Below are 21,212 nucleotides of genomic sequence, written 5' to 3' on the forward strand. Positions count from 1 at the left end.
TTATGCTTTGTTTTTAAAAGCTAAAGTGAATAGAAAGAAATACTGTTAACTGACGGTACATGGAGGGGATTATAATCACTGTAATGAAACAAGGTATATGATTTGTTGATTGTAAAACTGATCTGCCCTGTAAACTTTCACTCAATCCACTATAAAAACCTTAAAAAAAAAATTCAATAAAGACATAGAAAATTTGAAAAACAAAAAAAAGTTGTATTAAATGGTCTTTCTTGTAAGCATGTGGATATTATCCTACAGCCAACAGCACTGTACTTCAAGACAGACCTTGAAATCCTTTTATATTTTTACAATGAATGTGATGCCATTCTTCTTCAAATTCGTTTGGTTACACATTAATACTATTTACAGGACTCTGCTAGGGGTGTTATACTTGATGCACATACAAGGCATGTCTTCTTTCTAAAATTGGAAAAATTCTGAATTTCACAAGTTAGTGGCCCCCAGGTTTCAAACACTGAGGACCTGTATCTTCATGAGGGTGAAAAAGAGGAGAATATAAAACTGACCTCTGGGAACTGCTGCCTAGAGAGGACTCAAGCAGCCAACCACTATCTACAAAGTCCACCCCAATCTTGCTGCACCCCTTTCCCTGTCATCTTCTAAAGGATCTTCAGTATTTGTATGCAGCTCTTCCAGGCTGAGACAGAGCCATATCCTGAGAATTGTCCAGTAACAGCCAAGGCAGAGTGTCATATACAAGGCACACAACAACTTCAAAGGAAAGCAACAGAAACACGACTCTAGAGCTGACGATGTCTCATTCTGTTCATCAAGCAGTAGCACAAATCCCACATTCCATTATGGTTTTAATTGTATATCAATGATTGGGGAAAAACAATTTTCATCATAATTATAATAAACAACAAAAAACCCACAAAAAAACCCACTGTCATTCAGTTGATTCCAAATCATCACAACCGTGTAATAACAGTGGAAAGAAATTGGCAGCAGCAAAACTCATGAAGGTACATTCTTTCACTGTTCACACCACAGTGCTCAGGAGACTGCAGCATACACAGCCAGGCGCTTTGGAGCGTCAACATCCTCTGTTTCCCCTTCCAGGGGTCGCTTTTGACTGGTGGAAGGCTAGAAATAAAGGACAAGGGAACAATGATTAAAAGAAAATCATTGGCTTCTGGAAGATTAATGAATATTCCCAATATGCTTCCAGTTAATTTTGAGTATTTCATGGGGAACTTCAATACAAGAATTACCTTTTGACATAACATTTAAATTCATACCCCACCCCTGCAATCTGGACATGTTTATCCAATGGACATTTCTGTTCCTTGGAGTTTCTGACTATTCAATGATGTATACTGAAAGCAGCATTTTAGCCAGCCTCCTCTTGGTCTTAAATCATGAAGTTTAAAAGAACTGTTAAACATCTCACGGGGAGTCCTGGTGTGGCGCTGTAGGATAAGCACTGGTCTGCAAAGTTGGTTGAACTGTTAGTTCAAACTCACCAGTCATTCCTCTGATTTTTTGTTCAGTTTGTTTATTGTAATTACACAGGTTCGCTATGAGTACCAACTTGACAACACTTAATAAAAACATCACCAACTCTCACAGAGTCCTGTTGTGGTGCTGTAGGATAAGCACAAATGGAGGTTCAAACCCACCAGTTGCTCCTCAGAAACCCTATAAAGGGTCACTATGAGTTGGAATGAACTCCACGGCATGTAACAACAACAAATATCTCTCACTGGAAGCCCCCAGTTTGATTCTTTTGTGGGAATATATAATCATTTCTGTACATGTTTTCCTATTTATAAAACTAGGAGGAGGTGGTGGTCATTCACACAAAGAAGGCCGGACACATTGTCAGGAGGGACCAGTCTCTGGAGAAGGACACCATGCTTGGTAAAGTGGAGGTCAGCAAAAAAGAGAAAATCCTCAATGGGATGGACTGACACAGTAGTAGCAACAGTGGGCTCAAACGTAACAATTGTAAGGATGGTACAGGACCAGGCAGTGTTTCATTCTTCCTTGGGCATAGGGTTGCTATGAAACAGAATCAATTCAACATCATCTAACAACAACTCATAGTTAAGATGTCCTGGTAGTGCAACAAGAAAGCACTCATCTGTGAACCCAAACCATGGCAGTTTGAACCCACCCATCTGGCTCCTTGGGAGAAAGATCTGGTGGTAATCTGCTTCCATAAAGAGTATAGCCTAGCGAACTCAATGGGGCAGTTCTACTCTCACATTGAGTTACTATGATTGAAATTAGCTTAATGGCATCTAACAACTTACACTTATAAATAACATAAGAGGAACACACTTATAATCCATAACTGCTTGCCAAAACTTTAAATTTTTCAACAAACATAAATTTGGGCCCTCTTAATTGACAATTCCTACATTTCTCTCATCACCCGCCCCCCTTTGAAAAAAAACCCAAATCACTGCTAGTGAGTCAATTCCATGTCATAGTGACCCTGTATAAGGTTTCCAGGGCTATTACATCTTTACCAGAGCAGAAAGCCTCATCTTTTTCTCGAGCAGCTGGTGGGTTTGAATTGCCAACCTTATGGTTTTTGAGGAGCAGTTAGTTTGAAATGTTGACCCTGAGGTTCAAACCAACCTTGTGGTCTAGTGCTTATCTGTAGGATAACCCATAGCAGGACTCCAGAGAGATCCTCTAGTACATTATGAAAATGCAGTCCATCTCTTCAAAATCTTCTAAGGGTGCTAGAATAGATCTGTTGAAACAAAGTATCTTCTACAACATTCCTAAGAATGTAACAATTGCTACAAAGGAGCATTTCAAGCTCATCTTAGTTGTGAACTACATCATCTCTTTTATTATACTTTGTTGTTGTTAGCTGCCCTCTTCTTGTTCAGACTGGTGGCAACCTCATTCACAACAGAACCAAAAGCTGCTGGTCCTGCACCATCCCCACAGTTGATTAGGGATAAGATTGTTGTGACCTATAGGGTTTTCACTGGTTGATTTTTGGAGGTAGACCTCCAGGTGTTTCTTCCTAGTCCATCTTAGTCTGGAAATTCCACTGAAACCTGTTGAACATCAAAATATGCAAACCTCCACTACAAGTGGGTAGTCGCTAAGCACAAGGTACTCTGGCTGAAAATTGAACCAGGTCTCCTGCCTGGAAGAACAAAATGCAACCACATACCAGTTGGCCTCAAGTTGACTCTAATTCATGTTGACCCCTTGTGTGTTGGAGTAGAACTGTGCTCTGCAGTAGAACTGTGCTCTGCAGTGCTCTCAATGGTCGATTTTTCCAGAAGTAAATCATCTGACCTTTCTCCTGAGGTGTCTGTGGGTAGTCTGAACTTCTTATCTTTGAGTCAGCAGCCAAGCGCATTAACCATTTGCTCTACGCAAGGATTCTCTCTTTATACGTAATCTATAGTTAACCACGAAATACCTGGGTTGGGATCTGGGTTACAGCTGTTGATTTATTTTCCTCCAAAAGCAGTTCTTGAAACTTTCTCTTCATGCCCTCATCCTGTGAAGAATTTAAAAATATAAGTAAGCTGTGTAAGGGAGAGACAGCTTGGACAACAACAGGACTAGGGCGCCCAGTCCTTAGAAGCAAGGAGGAGGACCAATATGCTGGGTCTACCCATCAAGAAGCATTCCCTTAATGTGGGACCCTATCCAGAGAAGCAGTGACAGCAGAGACAGAGGCACAGATGAGGACATGGAGAGAGAGCAACTGAGGACTCTAGACTCATGGGAAGAGAAAGACTGTGTGTTGGCAGCCAGGAGGTAGGCTTGCAGGATGTGCCCTTTGGTTGTTTAAATTATTATATATTCCTGAGTGTTTTTGTATACATCCCTCAAAAAAAACAAAACAAAACAAAAAAAAAAACAGGGGGAATAGAAGCAAATACTGTTGAATGATGATGTACGGAGAGGACTGTAATCATTGCAATGAAACAAAGAGTGTAAAACTGATGTTCTCCCATGTAAACCATCACTCAATTCACAATAAAAACTCCAAAGACATTGCTTGCCTCTGTATTCCTAGAGCCTGTCTTGTCATCTAAGCATCAGTCAATACTCTTTCACCACTGGTTGAATCAAACCCCATGCCTAAGAGCAGCCAGTGGGTCAGGGAACCACAGCCCTCAGTGCCCTGGGTCCTGAGAATGGGCAGCAATCAGGAGGCCAGGGGTGGGGCTGACTCAGTCCTCACTGGGGCTGGCTCCAAGCAGCTAGCTCCCTAATCCCTCCAGGAGACCCCACCTTCTATCAACAAATGAGGCCAGTTCACCAGACCATCCTGACAAAGCAGGTACCATAAGAGTTACCAGAAGGCCTTCAAGTCTACCATCTCTCAGAGCTCAGGGCCAATGAGGGCAGAGACAAATCCATAGGTCAGGACTTGACAGATGGTTCGGGGTGCAGGAGAGGGAAGTAGGGGAGGGGAACTTTCCCAGGTGTTCACTCACTTCTACAGGGTTCAGGGATTTGGAAGCCTTGGGAGGGAGCCTTGGGAGGTAACTTCACGAAGGCTTGGGGACCAGCCAGAATCCCAGCTGGACCACTCACAAGCAGAACTCAATGCCAGAGCAGTCTAACTCCAAGGCATCCCTCCCCACTCCCTGTCCTTTCTCCCCTCTCACCCTCCAAGTCAAATGCACCAAGGGTGGCAGTCAGGAGCAAATAGGAGCAGAGGCCTCCAACTATATCATTTGCTAGAGGATGAAGAACAAGCTCCTGTCTCTTTGTAGCTAGGCTCCCTTTCCTCAATCACTCTGAGCCATTGCTCATTTTTAAGCTACCAAGCTGGTCAGGGTTCCAGAGCATATTCGCCCACAGCCTTAGGGGCTCACTTCTCAAGCAGTGTCCCTCTCAAAGGCCACCCACCCCTACCTTCCCCTAAAAGCTGCTCCAGCCACAGCCTTCCCAAGAGTACCCTCTTGCCTTCCTGCCTACTCACCTCATTAAGTGAACACATATTTCTTGAATACCTTTAAATGCCAAACACAAACACACACACACAACCTATTGCCACTGAGTCTATAATTACTCACAGCCACCCTATAGGACAGAGCAGACTACCCATAGTGTTCTGAGGCTTGCACACTGCCACATCTTTCTCCTGCAAAGGGAGTGGTGGGTCCAAACCACAAGCCTTTTGGTTAGCAGCTGAGTGCTTGACCACTGTGCCACCAGTGCTCCATAACAGACCAACCAAAACACCCACAGCCACACAGTTGAGTCCAACTCATAGCAACCCTCTCATCGTTTCTGAGACTATAAGTCTCTATAGGAACAGACAGCCTTGTCTTTCTCCTGCAGTATGGCCGTTGGCTTTGATCCACCAAGCTTGTGGTTAGCAACCTAACAGCTAAACCATAGAGCCACCAGGGCTCCTATGATAGGTACAGGGGCCCCCATATCACATGAATTCCATCAATGATGACCTACCTACTCCCATGTCATGCCCATGCCACTCTGGTCTGGGAGACTTAACACTGTGGGAACCTGTGGGTACCTGAAGCCCCACCTCATCCTGGGGAATCCTCCTAGCCTGCATCTCCCTGTCCCACAGGTATCACACTACACTGTCATCACTGAGGCCACGCTCGTCTCCCCGAGCCATAGTACCAATAGTGCTTAGCACACAAACTCCTTAACTGTCTTCTTCTGAAGGAGTGACGATGGATAAACGGCACGAGGCTTACAAGTCCTCGACATGACAGCCATTTAGTGCTGCCCAACAGTACTGACCATTATTCAGGGCTAGTCATCAGTTATCAACAATATTAAATAGTCACATGGTGGTGGTGTCCTGTGGAGTCAATTCCAACTCACAGTGACCCTGCAAAGGGTTTCCAAAGGCTGTAAATCTTTATGGGAGCAGAAAACCTCATCTTTCTCCCACAGAACCGCTGGTAGTTTTGAACTGCTAACCTTGAAGTTAGCAGCTCGACTTGCAAAGATAAATATGGTTCTATAAATATCCTTCCTTTGAGCTGATACCTTTTTGGAAAGTGAGCAGAAACAAACGTTCAACTTCAGACAACGAACTTGAGGCAAAAAATGGGCATGAGGAACACTCTCCAAATGGGATAGTCTCTTAATGATCAAACAGAGATAGAACCCACATCCCCATGGCCCAGTCCACTTCCAGGCCCATAAAACCCCTTTATTTCTTCCCAAACACTAAGTCTTCCCCATATAAAATCAAAATTATCAGTGGGTGACATCTGAAACAGACAATCCAAACCCCTATGCTCAGTGTTTGCTCTACTTTGTGCTGCCAAAGGACAAAAAAGGTTCAAGCGAGACCCCCGTGGCAGGATTGAACTCTACCTTGTCCTCAGTTGCTCGTAACAGTTTTCTTTTATACAAAAACTAGGCTATGGGTGTTTGCCAGATTTGGGCTGAGGCAGATCCCGGGCCTGGGGCCTAACAGCAAACAAGCTCCAGCTCCTCCTCAGGCCCCCTGTGTGGCCCCCTGAGAATAATGTGTCCTAGGACACATTACGAGCCAAGAGATAGGTTTCTCCTTTTCATCAAAATGAAACCCCCACACGCAAAGGCACCCTTTTGTTTCCAAACTCCTTGTCTCCTGGGGCCTGCTGCTGTTGCAAATCTGTGTGGTCTATTAAGTACTAAATCATTTGACAGATTTCTCCAGTGAGGAGTGCTGTTTCCAGGGCAACATCCCAAACACATACGAGCATAGCTGTCACCTTTTTTCTTTCATTCTTTTCTCTTAAGGATTTGTTGTTTCTCAACCTGAGCTGGCTTGCGCAAGACTGTTAGGTACGAATGGTTGGGAGAGAGAAGGGGGACTCCATTCCCGTCCGCCTCACCCCCCCCCCCGTTGCCATCAATTCTGACCCATAGTGACCTTGTAGAACAGAGTAGAACTGCTCCTCCTTAGGGCTTTTTCCAGGCTGTCAATCTTGGAGAGTGGACAGCCTCATCTGTCTCCCCCTAGAGCAGCTAATGGGTCCGAACCACCAGCCTAGCAGTTAACAGCTCAATGCTTAACCTACTGCACTACCAAGGCTACTTGAGAATGGGGACAGCCTTCCCAGAACCCTGAAGGCAGGGTGCTAAGGCTGGATCCACTGAGGAGCTCCTGGACCAATGTGTTCAGAGGAGTAGTCTCTAGGCATTTCCAAGTATCTGCCTAGAAAATTCATAGAAATGAGCATGACCCTGCTAGATGAAACTGCAGCTAACAGAAGGTCAGCCATCCATCAGAATATCTGTCTGATGCTCTAGCTAATTCCAAAACCAAAGATTAGCCCAACAGAGCCACAAAAGACTCCAGGTGACAATGCAAAGAAGATCAACATATAACATACAACCTGACCACAGTTATAATCCCAGTAGGATGAGGGGTAATGCAGACATGAAGGCACCTGCACTAACGGCATGCTTACAAGACTGTGAACAAGAAATGGGACCTTCTATGCCAATCACTGGCACTTGAGAAATAGCAGATTCCCCCCGCCAGGAAGCTGCCCTTCTCCTTGTCCACCCGTTTCCCTGAATGAAGATGAAAGATGGCTAGATCACAGCTCATCCCCACCTGGCGGCAGCTGGGCAGAGAGAAATACAAACTCTTAAAGGAACAGAGCCAAAGTGCATACCCAGGGCAGCCAAATGGAACAAGGGCAGGCCACCAAGTAAATGGATCCATCCAAGCAAGAGGAATGCAAAATTCCCATGGCCATAGAGTCAATTCCAACTCATAGCAACTCTATAGGATTTCTGAGATTGTAAATCTTTATGCAGTGCCCAAGAGTTTGCAGCCCGCTAAGCAAACACACACAAGAGAGCTCTGGTTGACACCAAAAGGTTAGTAATTTGAATCTACACAACAGCACTGTGGGAGAAAGACCTAACGATCTGACACCTTAGATTCCCGGGTTACCACTGAGTCACTCCGACTCATAGCAACCCTCTAAGATAGAGTAGAACTGCCCTACTGGGTTTCCATGGTTGCAAATCTTTACCGAAGCAGACCATCACCTCTTTCTCCCGCAGAGCAGCTGGTGGGTTCAAACCACCGAGCTCTCAACCACTGTAATACCAGGGCTACTTCAGTCAAGATTACAGCATAAAGCCCCATGGGCCAGTTCTACTCTGTCATATGAGGTTGCTATGAATCAAAATTGATTCAATTACACTGAATGATAACAGCAAACACCAACGATGACACAAACGCACACCTATACATACATCACACCCTCAAAGCTCAAACTCAAACATCAAATAGACCCAACAAATCAAACGTTTCCATCTTCTCTTGAGCACACTGCCAGGCGCACAAATCACCCCTTGTGCTTTAGGCTAGTGGGCACTGCCCCACACTCACCTGAAGCCACGGGTGTCTTAAGGCTTCTTCTGTTGTAAAACGTGCCTTGGGGTCCACTACCAACAACTTCTTGACGAGGTCCAGAGCTAAAGCAACAAGATAATTGGGCTAAAGACAGTGCAAAGGAGAAATACATTAAGACAGCAATATGAAAGGACGTCAAAAGCACAGGCCAACATGGGGTGGGGGGAGGATGGGCGTGTCTGAGAATGTCACGGAAGCAAGCAAGGCCCCTAATTCTCACTTCATTTGTCAGTGCATTGGAACTTCACAACCTCTTGGCTCTCTGTTCCCACTCTGTAGCTGGCCTCAAGTGCAAAGAATTAAAGCTGAACTTCCACCCATTTCTAAGATATTCAAACTGCTTAGCAAACTCTCCCTGAGACCCAGAGCCTAGTGATGAGAGTCCCTCAGCTCCCAGAACAGCAGGTTTGTCAGAAATAAAGCTTGACTGCTCAGCAAGAACAACTGGAAGGTGGCTTGTATATTGTAACAATCGCTACCCTGAAATACACCCCTCTGATATTTAATACAATCATCTATGTGACTGTACTTGGTAATACTAAAAGTAGCTAACCACTTTTCTCTTCTAAGAACTATAATGTTTCCATTTAAACTTATAAAACACAAATTATTTCAGCTTTTCTGTGTTTACATAAAGATAGCCTTGTAACTACCAGTTAGTTCATATTGGGTGCTTTATTTAATAGCTATCAGGGTTTTGTGTACATTACAGTTATTGCTAGGTTCCTTCCAGCTGAGCCCATGAGACAGAGTAGACATGCCCCATAGTTTTCTTAGCTGTTACCTTTACAGGTGCTTTCCTGCCAATCCACTGAATGGATTATAACTACCAATCTTTCAGTTGGCAGCCTAGCACTTAAGCACTGCAACACCAGGCTTCCTCGCACGTAACCTTTATGGAAACCTTTAGCAGTAGAGGTTATTGAGACCCTTTTACAAATAAGGAAATGGAGACTCAGAGAGGTTAAGTAACTTGCCCCAGTTCACACTGCTAGGAAGTGGCAGATCCAGGAATTAATAAGCCCAGTTCAGCCTGGCTCTGTAGCTTAGCTCTTAAAATCTTCATCTGCCTCTCAAATGGTGCAAAACTAACAACAGAAAAGGAGAACAGAATTGACAGGAGAAAACATCACTAGACTTGAAAAGAAACTCTCACCAAAGCACACACACACATTTTGGCAAACCAAAAATTCTTAACCCTTCTGTATCCATACCCTTCTCTGAGACCTCTGCCCAGACTTCAGGAATGAAGTTGTATTTTCCACTGGTGATCTGATCCTTCAGTGACACTTGAGTCTTATGCTCAGAGAAAGGTGGATACCCACTAAGGCTTAATATCGGTAGAGAGAAAAAGGAAAATAAATCAAGAGGCATTCTCAGTGGCATTGGGATACACAGATTTCTTTTTCAGCTTCATGAAAAATCATCGTTTTCTTTAGGTCAGTGGTCAAAGATGACTTAAATTAGACACACGCTCTCTACCTGGACACATCTTATTTACCTCCAACCAGGCTCTGAAGCAATGAAACTTTTCTTACCAAATAAAAAGAATAACTCCTAAACTCCAGCAGTCCACAGCACGGTTATACCCAGCAGTCCCTAAGGAAACAAGAACCTCGGGAGCCAAGTAGGTGGGGGTCCCACAAAGTGTTCGCATGAGAGAGGTCTCCCCCAAAATCTTGGACTGTCCGAAATCAGTAATCTAAAATTAAGGAGAAAAGGGAGACATTTTTAAGTGATGGAAATTAACATAGTTTGCCAGCACCAAACCACACGCTGGCTCCATGAGTTTCCAATGTACAGTTCAGACAAGTCATTAATCCAGGACCTACAAGTCCATTGTTGTGTTTTAGGCATTTTGAGTTAATTTTGCTTAATTTTGGTTGCTGAGTCAAGCAACTTCAAAACTTAAGTATTCCAACTTACCTACACTCTCTGTCACTTTAAAAAGGATTAACAACACTTTTGGAAAGACAAAGATGCTCTAGAATTCTGATTAGTTTGCATAAGTTTTCTCAGACCCACAGTGCTCTTCCTTGGCTGCACAGTAGAATACCTGAAAAGCTCAGAACAGCTACTTACACCTGGATCCCTCCTTTGATACTACTACTACTCACAGTGACTCCATGTGGCACAGTAGAACTGTTTCAGAGGCTTTTCTTGGCTGTAATCTTTATAAGAGCAGATTGCCAAGTCTTATTCCTGTGGAGTAGCTGGGTAGGTTCAAACCGCCAACCCTTTTGGTCAGCAGGCAAGAACTTAATGCTTATGCCACAAGTACTCCGAGGGTTTCCACCTTAGCAATTCTGACTTAAGTTGTTTGAAGTGGAGCCTTGTTGTTAAGTACCTTGGACTCACAGCGACCCTGTACAGGGTTTCTGAGGCTGCAAATCTTTACGGAAGCAAAAAGCATCATCTTTCTCCCATGGAACAGTTGGTAGTTTCGAACTGCCAACCTTGAGGTTAGCAGCCCAATTCATAACCACTATGCTACCAGAGCTCCTAGAAGTGGAGCCTGGGTATTTATTATTATTATTATTATTTTATCTTCACAGGAGATTCTACAATGAAGCCCTTCTTAAGTAATACTGTCATATAGCGATATGGGGAATATGGCTCATTCATCCCTCGAGACTCCTCTTCTCCCTTCTCAGAGCACAAGACTGGCAGGTACACAACAGAACACAATAAATGCTCATGAGGATCTGGCCAGGAGCAATCCCACCTGATCTCTAAAAGTAACTGACAAAAATGAGAACCACCTCATTATGCTCTCATTTTTTATCTGATCATTAAGAGGGCAGTTTTGGAACAGAATCTACTAGAATGGCTACACACAACATATAATCTCCTACCTTTATAAGACAGTCCTCCTTTTGTGATGACAGTAGAACATTCTCTGGCTTTAAGTCTCGATGTATAATGCCATTTTCATGAAGGTACTATACAGAAAGGAAGTGTGAGCCTTAAATTAATGGAGCTGTTGTTAAGTGTAGTCAAGTAGGTTGCAACTCATAGCAGCCCTGTAGAGGGTCTCTGAGACTACAAATCTTTTCGGGAGTAGAAAGTCTCATCTTTCTCCTACAGAGTGGGTTTGAACCACCAGCCTTGTGGCTCAAAGTCCAGTACTTATCCTACAGAGCACAGCCCTCCCAGTAGATAGTAGGTATGTGGCTAGAGACAAGAGTCAGCACCACATGTCTCTGGATTGGACTGTAACACAGGCTATTCATACTCATGTCCCCAAAATTCCCAGAACGCTCGCTGTTGGATAAAGGGGTTGCTGTTGTTGTTAGGTGCCAGTGGACTAATGGAGAATGTGAACATCAGTCACCATGACTCTGAGACCAGAAGAACTAGATGATGCCCTGCTACTACTACCTACTACTCTGAAAAGAATAGTATTAGAAGATCCTGGACAGGGTGAAGGAAAATGTGAAACAAAAGTCAAAATTATGATATATAAAAAAATATTGGGCTTATGGATCAGCAAGAGGCTGTAGGAACCCAAGACCATGGCCCTCAACCAGGTCTGGAATGGAACTCACCCTCAAGGCCAAGTTTTCACCCAAGCAGTAGAGAGGTGGGGCAGCAACATGGTAATAAGGTGTACTCTCCATCAAATGGTCAAATATTCAAGATCAAAGGGGCAACATTTAGCTAAGGACAAAGTTGAGAAGGGATGGGAAGAAGGGTGGAAAGAAAACAGGAAGCACAGGGAGGAAGGAAGTGGGATAACTGTTGCTGCATGGAGGGGATTATAATCATTGAGATGAAACTAAGTGTATGATTTGTAATGTAAAACTGATGATCTTCTATGTAAATTTTCATTCAATTCTCAATAAAAATTTTCAAAAAATAAAGAGTGTGTGTGTGTGTATTTCTTCACCATAATAAAAATACAAAATTTTTAAGTTTTTGGTTTAAGAAACAATAATGTTCCTTGAAACAGGACTCCACCAGCTATTCCTTCACCCATCTAACCCCGTTACTGAATTAAGACAAGGAGGCAGCTGGCCTGCCTGCCTACCTAGCACAGTTAGCAGAATCCTAGGAAAGGAACGGAATCCTGGTGTAGCGCTATAGGATAAGCACTGGACCGCAAGGTCAGTTTGAACTGCAAGGTCAGTGGTTCAAATCCACCAGCCACTCCTCAGAAACCCTTTATAGGGTCGCTATAGTCGGAATCGACTCGATGGCACTTAACAACAAATGAAAGAAACACCTAATACTGTCCCATCCATCATTGCCACAACATGACAATCTGACCCTTGTGCCTACCCAACTGTCCCTCCCAGCTCCCCTGAAAACTAAAGAGAATTTCTACAAAAACCAGGCAAACTAGAGACAATATCCCTCCAGGAACATGTCCAACCTAAAGAAAGGAAAAGTGAGATGTGTATTATTTGTTTTCATCCCCTTTTAAGCTTCACAGAGAGAGCTCTGAGTCAAACAGGGTGGGTGTATTCCCCATGAAGAAAAAAACTGAACATGGACTTTCTCTTGGAATTTTTATCCACAGTTCTGCAATTTCCACCTAACACAAGGCGTCCGTAATTCCTCTTACACAAAGCAGGTTGTCAACAGAACAAGTGGCTTCTCTACCTGGACAGCCAGGAGCATCTGGTAAAAATAGAGTTTGCAGGTAGTTTCTTTCAGACGTCTGTTCCCCACCACCCTGTCAAACAGCTCTCCTCCTTCCATCCTGAAAAACACAAAGTAGGCAATTCGGTCCAGGAGGGATACTTACTTGGATGGAAGATGATAAAACACAAATGCAAGAAATTGAGGAAAATAAGCCTGGAATGGCCATTTTCACACACTCTTGAGTCCTAGTTTTAAGGTCAATGTCTTAAGATGCCTCACCCACAAGCACATGTCTCCACTGTTGATGTTGTTAGGAGAGATCAAACAACAAGAGGACATAGAAACAGTGTGCAGTGAGTTTTGAAATCACCAGGGAGCTTTAGAAAGTCGAAGCCAACAGACTGGTGGGTGAGGCCACAGAACCTGAGTGTTAACACGCAGCCCAGGTGAATAAGAGGCTGATGCAAAAGAGGACGTGTAAGCTTATAATCAGATAACTGGGGTCTGAAAACCAATCCCAGCATTGCCCAGCTGTGTGGCTTAGGGCAAGCTATTTTGCCTCTCAAAGTTTATTTGAGGAACCCTGGTAACATAGTGCTTACGCAGTTGGCAGCTAACTAAAAGGTCAGCAGCTCAAACCCACCAGCCACCCCAAAAGGTGTGCTTCCATAAAGATATACAGCCTTGGAAACCTGCTGGGGCAGTACTACTCTGCCCAAGACTGTCACTATGTTTAAGAGTCAACTCTACGCAGTGGGTTTGGTTTTGGGGTTCAGAATTTATTTGTGCCTCTTAACAAACAGGGATGATACCATGGTGGTTATAAAGATTAAGGGATCATTGATGCAGATGAAGCACCTGGAACAGCAAGAATATTCAATGCCTTCTTTTCTTGAAATGGAGCTAAAAATAATAACCTACCTGTAAGGCTTGGTAGGAACCCTGATGTGGCTCTGTAGGATAAGCACTGGATTGCTAACCACAAGGTCAGCTGTTCAAACCCACCAGCCACTCCTCGGAAACCCTATACTGGGTTGCTATGAGTTGGGACTGACTTAATGACACTTAACAACAACAACAAGAAGACGTGGTAAAGTAGAGGGTCAGCAACAAAGAGGAAGACCCTCAATGAGATGAACTGACACCATGGATGCAGCAATGGGCTCAAATATAGGAATGAGGGTGAGGATGGCGGGCCAGGCAGTGTTTCGTTCTGTGGCACATAGGGTCACTATGAGTTGGAACCAATTCAAAAGCACCTAACAACAACAACAAAGCTGTTGTGATGGTTACATGATCCACATACAGTGCTTAGAGTAGTTGTAAACAGTAGCGTGGCACCAGTGTCATTGTGTGACCTCTTCATCTAACTTCATAAGGGGCAAGAAGGAAGATCATCAGGCCAACATTAATCCTAGGAAGTGGAGGTCTGACCTCCAGCCTTTACCAATTCTGCCACCAGCTAGCTATCCCTCCCACTACACGCTCTACTTTTCTGCTGGGTTCAAAAATTTGTTGCAATGTCCCTATAAACTCACAATATGCATGAGTCTGTAAGGCCACTGCAACCAATTTGGAGTTCATTCAGAAAGTAACACGTTAATTCAGGATCAGGACCAACTCCGGATACAGTTATTTGGTAAGGACAGCTTCTTAGCCATGCCCAAAGGCAGGCCTCAATGTGGCCCTTGGCCTCTAGGCCCCTGAGACCTCTTAAGTCAGCTGGCCTCTGCCCTGATTGGTTAAGCATTACAAAGCTCATCCATTCCACTGAACTTCCCAGAGGCACCTCACTCAACCAGTAAGTCTCAGTTCAAAGGTGTTCAGCTCTCTAGCTCTGTGGGTCAGCCTAGCTCCAACCAGCAAGAAAGGCACTCAGTTTTCTCACTATGTGGGACAGGAAGCTCCCTGAGCCATCTCACGCCAGTATCCTGGTTCTGCTGATACCACTTCTCTGCCACCCACGGCTTTTCATCTTACACCATTCCAGTGTAACAGCTTCCTCTGTCTCCTGGGTCTAGGAGTTCTCAGCGCAGGGACCCTGTGTCCAAAGGGCACACTCCACTCCTGTTTCTTCTTTTTGGTAATTGTGAGAATCCCACTGTCTGCCCCTGGAATGGTTCGTTTTAAGCCTCACTTTTGTCTTTGGCCTCTCAGCCAGGTGGTCCCTTGGCCTCTGTCCTGCTCCAGGAAGTGTTACAAAGTTCTTTTAGTCAGTCTGTAAATGCCCATAGAACACAGTCTGCAAACCAATCTCCTGCCCATAGGCACTCAGCTTTACTCAGTCCATGGGTCTACAGCTCAAAGCTGCTCCATCTCTCCATGCCACCACTCTACCATTGCCTCCACCGTCCACTGTTTCTCTCATTTCACTCATGTTTTTCCTTCTTGATGGTTCTGGGATTTTCCATCTCTGTTTCTGAGATGGCTCCTTTATGCCTAACTGGAGAGCAAAACTAATCAATCCCAGCTTTAGAGTCCTGTGTACCTCATTTGCATGGTTTCACCCAATCACTTGGTGGGAATTAAGAAGACTTTGTTTGGATAGAAAAAACACATCAAGTAAATTCAAGGCACCAGAGTCACAAAGACTATAGCCAGAAGGACCATATTCAGTAATTCACTGTACCACAGCAGTACTCAGCTCAGAGTAAGTGCTTAATAATTATTAGCTGTCGTTGTTGTTGCTGGTGTTGTTAAGTGCTGAAAGTTAATCCCAACACATAGCAGCCATGTGACAAACAAGAACTGCCCCACAGGGTTTTATTGGCTGTAATCTTTACAGACACAGATGACCAGGTCTTTATTCCATGGGGATTGCAAGGTGAGTTAAAATCTCCGAACTTTAAAGCAGCAACCAAGCACTTAATTATTGTGTCACCAAACCAAAAACGCATTGCCATCATCTTGAGTCTAACTCAACAATACTGTAGGACAGAGGAGAACTGCCCCCATAGGGTTTCCAAAGCTGTAAATCTCTGTGGAAGCAGATGGTCACATCTTTCTCCTGCAGAGAGGCTGGTGAATCCAAAGTGCCAACCATTCAATTAGAAGCCAAGTGCTTAACTGCTATGCTACCAGGACTGCTTATATATTAGCTATTGTTATTTTTATCATTAATAAACTATGTTAATTAGATCAAGCCAAGCAATAATCTCCTATTTGACAGCAACAGATATTCCCATAAGTATGACAAGGCCCAATCTCTCCTAAAGCTAGGATTTACTAAATAATCTTAATGATCAACATGCAAAATCACCATGTGCCAACCAAGAGCAAAATATTCCCTTGCTGCCATGATAGTTCTCCCAGAAACACTGCACATGTATGTGTGAACAGCCATCAAGAAGGACCTTTTCCAGGAATAAGACGTGAAAAGCTTTCAGGTCACACCAAGTAAAACAGGACTTCATGGCCATCAAAGGAAAGTGAGAAGCTGAAAGATGCTCAGGTGCCACCAGGCCACTTGGGACTTTGATCTTAGGCCAAAACGTCTACAGGTGTACTCAGTGATAATACAGACTACCCCTGGTTGAGCACCTGAGTGTGCCCAGTACACTTACCACAACCCCACATGTGATGCTGTCAGTACATCCCCATTTAACAGGAAGAAATCAAGACTCAGAGAAGTAACATAAACTCACCCACAAGTGAACAGCTTGTTGTCAGGTTGCCTCCAAGTCGATTTCAGTGTAATAGCAACCACATGCTAACAGAGTAGAACTGCCTCATAAGGTTTCTTTACAGGAGCAGATCACCAGCTCTTTCTCCTGCAGAGCAGCTAAGTGGGCTGGAATCCCCAACTTTTCAGTGGACAGCTAAGTGCTTAACTGTTTGCACCCCCTGGTTCCTACAATGTAGCCTTCAAACCCAGACCTCAGACTCCAGACGCAGGGTCCAGAAACCCTCTGCCACCTGTTTTTAGAAACACTGCAGGTATTTTAGAATTTCTGTGAATTCCCTACCGTGCTCCCACACACCCACACACTGTGGGCCCACTGCCACCACATATGTACACTGAGGACCCTCAGGATAAAAAGTGAAAGTGTTGGAATCTTTGGTGGCTTTTAAGCATCGAAATGGAAATGGAAATGTTTACTACTTACAATTCCAAAACAATATAATAATCTTCTGCATCAAAAAAGTTTTTAATCTTGATGATGCAAGGCTGAAAAAAGAAGAAAAAAAGAGAAGTGGTGAGAATCTCCCGAGAGAAATCACAATAGTGTGGGACTGGGGACATCCACCTAGAGGGTCAGGGAGCCCAAGACCAGGCTTTGGGACACTGTCAAGTTCATCATTTACACGCCCAAGAGGGAACACGGGGTCTCTTCCTGGGTCCTCCTCCCCACTGCCTGAGAGCCAAGGTACACTAGAGCAGCCTACGGAACCTGTAAGTAAGTTCACAAAAGCAGACCAGACCTCAAACAATGGGTGACTCAGCTCCAGGCAGCTAAGACTGTTGGGGAATGAGACTCCCATGTGACAGATTCTTCCATTTTTGTAAGGGAAGAGGGACATTCTCCTTTTACAAGAACTCAAAGCACACCTGAATGTATGTGAGGGATAAATCACACACTCACACACACACATCTGATCATTTGCAACCACTGATCAACATGAAATGTGCAGTGGAATCTTGTGGGTAAAGGAGAGCAGGATTGTACAGTACGAAATGTATATTTATTACTATAATTTTCTATCTAGAACACACTCCTATTGTTTCATAATACAGAGGCTCAACAATAAAGTTCAGAAGTGGTGGTGGTTGTTCTTAGCTGCTGGTAGTCAGTGCCTGAATCACAATGAAGTCTAATCACAATGGAACAAAACAATGCCTGGTTGGATAACATCCCTATGACTGGACCACTGTGATCCAGACGGTTTTCAGTGTCTGGTCTTTGGAAATAGATCACCAGGTCTTTTTTCTAGTTTGTCTTCATCTGGAAGCTCTGCTGAAATCTGTTCAGTATCCAAGCAACATACAAGCAGCTAACTGGTTGAGTGGAAAGTAAGAACTGTGTCGCTGAACTACCACTACCCTTGCTTCCATACGCTTAGCGGTTGGGGTTAAGTAACAGATTTGGAGATTACATCAGAGACATGCCCCAGGGGAAAGAGGAAGTATAGCTCTGTGGGAATTGAAGGGAAGAATGTTAGGTTTCACATTTAAAAGAAGGTACCTAGGGGGTACAAATGGTTAAGTGCTCAGTTGCTAAACCAAGAGGTTAGAGGTCCAAACCCACTCAGCAGCTCCATAGGTGAAAGACCTAGTAATCTGTTTGAAAAGTTTACAACCAAGCAAACCCTGTGGAGGCAGTTTCACTCTATCACATGGGGTCACTAGGAGTTGGAATCAACTCAATGGCACCTGATGACAACAGTGGCATTTAAAAGGGTAGCAAGTCTCACCAAAGTGATTGAACTTTCTATAAAATAAGTTTCATCATGCCTCCTGCTCTGATTAAGATACTCCACAGGGTGCCTTCCCCCCAGGGATGGGCTGTCCAAGAACAAATTAAGCAGTCCAAGATCAAATGTATCACTGCTCTGTACACAGAGGATCCTGGAAACAGTGCTGAATGAAAAAGGCAAGGCACAAAAGACTTCATCACGGAGGGTGCCATTTTCATAAGGCTTAGTAAAACACTGTATTATAAAGAGATACGTGTATATATGCTTTTGTGGGGTTTTTTGTTGTTGTTTTTAAAAAAAGATAAATACAACACTCAGGATAATGGGGTTCCAACAGGGGAGAGGTGAAACATACAGGTAGGAAAAGCACACAGGTAGCTTCAACAGTATGGCCAAGCTTTCGTTTAAGTTAGATGGCAAGTCCAAAGGTCTTTAGTTTGGACTTGATAATCTTAGTTCACTTGATAATCTATGTTGGTGGTGTATGTTATCAAGTCGATTCTGATCCTAGCCACCCCATGTGACAGAGCCACACTGCCCACAGGGTTTTCTAGGTTGTCTTTTTTTAAAACTTTTTACTGTGAATTGGGTGAAGGTTTACAGAGCTGATCAGTTTTCCATTCAGCAATTCCTATATTGTTTCATGTCACTTAGTACAAACCCTACAGCGTACCATCACTTACGCTACCTCCTTGTGTTTCCTGTTTGCATTCCTCCTTCTTTCCTAATCCTTCCTGCTTCCTGAACTTGGTACCTTGAGTAAGCTGTCATCTTCATGGGAGTGGATCGCCAGGTTTTTCTTCCATGGAGCTCCTAGGTGGATCCGAACTGCCAAACTTTTGGTTAGTAGCCTAGTACTTAACCATTATACGATTTCTTGTTGTTATTATTAAGAGTCATCGAGTTTATATAGGGTTTCCAAAGAGAGGCTGGTGGGTGTGAAGTGACTCAACAACTCTGTAAGAAGAAAGAGTAGAACTGCTCCATAGAGCATATGGAAGCAGAACACCACACCCTTCTCCCACAGAGTTGGGAAGCTCAAACCACTGGCCTTCTGGTTAGCAGCTGAGTATTTTAACCAGTGTACCACCAGGGTTTTTATTACAATGTATACCTAGCATACGTCATGTTATTTGTATATCACATATCATATCATTTGAAAATATTTGAAAGAGGAAGACAAGAAAGAGAAGGCAAGAAAGACAGTATCTGGCTTCTTATTGCACAGAAGCTAAAATCTAACTTCTCAGCAGATTCGCCATGCCCTCCAGGGGCCTATCCTCAACTCCAGTCTCATCCTGTCCTCCTCCAACCAGCCTCCCTCAGCCTGCTCCTCCTGGTCCCATACAGCCCTCTGTCCAGCCAACAAAACATTGTCCATCTCCAACTCCTTGTGTTCTTTTCCAATGCCTCACTATTGCTCATTGGGCTCCAATCACTGTCCCCAAACATCAAAGTATACCTATGAACCCAAATTTAATCCTCAAGGGTTTCACATGCCCTTGTAAATTACACATGAAAAAATAGCTCCAGGAACCATGTCTATGGCTCTATGTTCCTTTCTATTGCAGGAAGTATTTTATTTGTATAAATGTTATAGATTTACTGTCACATCAGAGAAAATTCCCTGGAAATTCTCAATTTCTCTTAGGATGTAACAGCACCCCAGAAAATTAGAGGGTTCCTCTCCTTAAAGAGAAACTCCAGGTCCTTTGGGAAAAGGAAAGGGAAGTTCACAAGGAAATTAGAAGACAGTCAAGCAAGAAAGTCTGTCCTTCAGATTCTCATGGATTTTCAGCAAGGCCTTTCAAACAGTTAAGACACAGCAGGTGGAAAAAGAGCAATGTATGCACGGCACAGCAACCAAATCTCTTGCATGTCAGATTTCGATATGAGTAGGAAACAGGCAAAGGTGCCTCACTCAAAGATGGCAGCCAAACATACTATAACACACATTCAAAGCAGGGCAGTTGATGGCCATCTTTGAGTAGGACTCTGTTTCCTACCCAAATCAAAACCCATCCATCTTTTAAGTCAAGATCCAAGAGACCTGGTTGCTACACAACACTTGTGTATGCTGTCCTTGTTTCCATAGGCCATGACTGAGCCATTTAAAATCAGTATGAAGCCCCTGTTTTCAGGTTTCACCAATGAATTCTGAACAAAGTCTGTAGGACTATTGTGACGATGGCGATCATTTTGTTCTTGATTTCTATTTGCTGTTTGGGCAGCTTGATGAGGTGGCAGAAGGGAGAAGAAATCTTTATGTTGTTTGGAGGGTATTAAGTTCAGAATAAAATAATTCACATCTGGGCAGACTCGAGGTCTTGTTTTAGGTTTAATTACAGTGCATACCCTGCTCATGATTTCATGTGTGCTTTTAAATTAATAAACAATCTTAAAGAATCAATAAGGAGGAAGATGGAATCATTCCCCTATCTTTCCCTCCACTTTTAAAAGTGAAACCTACTTTTCAATGACACTAGGGCACAATTGCACAGCAAAGATAAGGACTATTTACACCCAGTAAAGCCATAAAAAAAAAAAAAAAAAAAAAAAAGAACATTACCAGGAAGTCAATTTTGAATCACATGAGCTCAATGTGTGTTCAGGTATAACTATGCTATGCTTCATAGTGTTTTCAGTGGTTGTGATCTTTGGAAACAGATTGCCAGGTCTTTCTTCCAAGGCACCCATGGGTGAATTGGAACTGCTAACTCTCTAGTTAATAGCTGATCACTTAACTATTTGTGCCATACAGGGACTCCAATAAGACCATGACAACTTTAAATCAATAAAAGGACAGGGAGTTCTTACACTTATTGGATACCCTTGGATTTAAAAT

The 21,212-nt window shown here is 43.6% G+C and overlaps 1 protein-coding gene across 2 annotated transcripts in view; it reads right to left on the reverse strand.

Annotated features, from left to right (window-relative positions):
- Positions 1 to 982: 982 nt before the first annotated feature.
- Positions 983 to 21,212, reverse strand: part of CHEK2 (checkpoint kinase 2) — a 93,774-nt gene continuing 73,544 nt past the window's right edge. Inside the window, exons 8-15 of one of the 2 annotated variants that reach the window (XM_006869195.1) lie at positions 17,059 to 17,120; positions 12,971 to 13,070; positions 11,221 to 11,307; positions 9,904 to 10,067; positions 9,580 to 9,695; positions 8,342 to 8,427; positions 3,419 to 3,499; positions 983 to 1,107 (exon numbers count right to left, since the gene is read on the reverse strand). In XM_006869195.1, the coding sequence (XP_006869257.1) occupies positions 1,018 to 1,107; positions 3,419 to 3,499; positions 8,342 to 8,427; positions 9,580 to 9,695; positions 9,904 to 10,067; positions 11,221 to 11,307; positions 12,971 to 13,070; positions 17,059 to 17,120 (786 nt within the window). In that variant the 3' untranslated portion in view covers positions 983 to 1,017. The remainder of the gene's footprint in view (positions 1,108 to 3,418; positions 3,500 to 8,341; positions 8,428 to 9,579; positions 9,696 to 9,903; positions 10,068 to 11,220; positions 11,308 to 12,970; positions 13,071 to 17,058; positions 17,121 to 21,212) is intronic. The other variant, XM_006869196.1, reaches the window with a different exon arrangement.

The sequence above is a fragment of the Chrysochloris asiatica genome, unplaced genomic scaffold (genome assembly GCF_000296735.1).
Source record: "Chrysochloris asiatica unplaced genomic scaffold, ChrAsi1.0 scaffold00128, whole genome shotgun sequence".
Lineage (NCBI taxonomy): Eukaryota > Metazoa > Chordata > Mammalia > Afrosoricida > Chrysochloridae > Chrysochloris > Chrysochloris asiatica.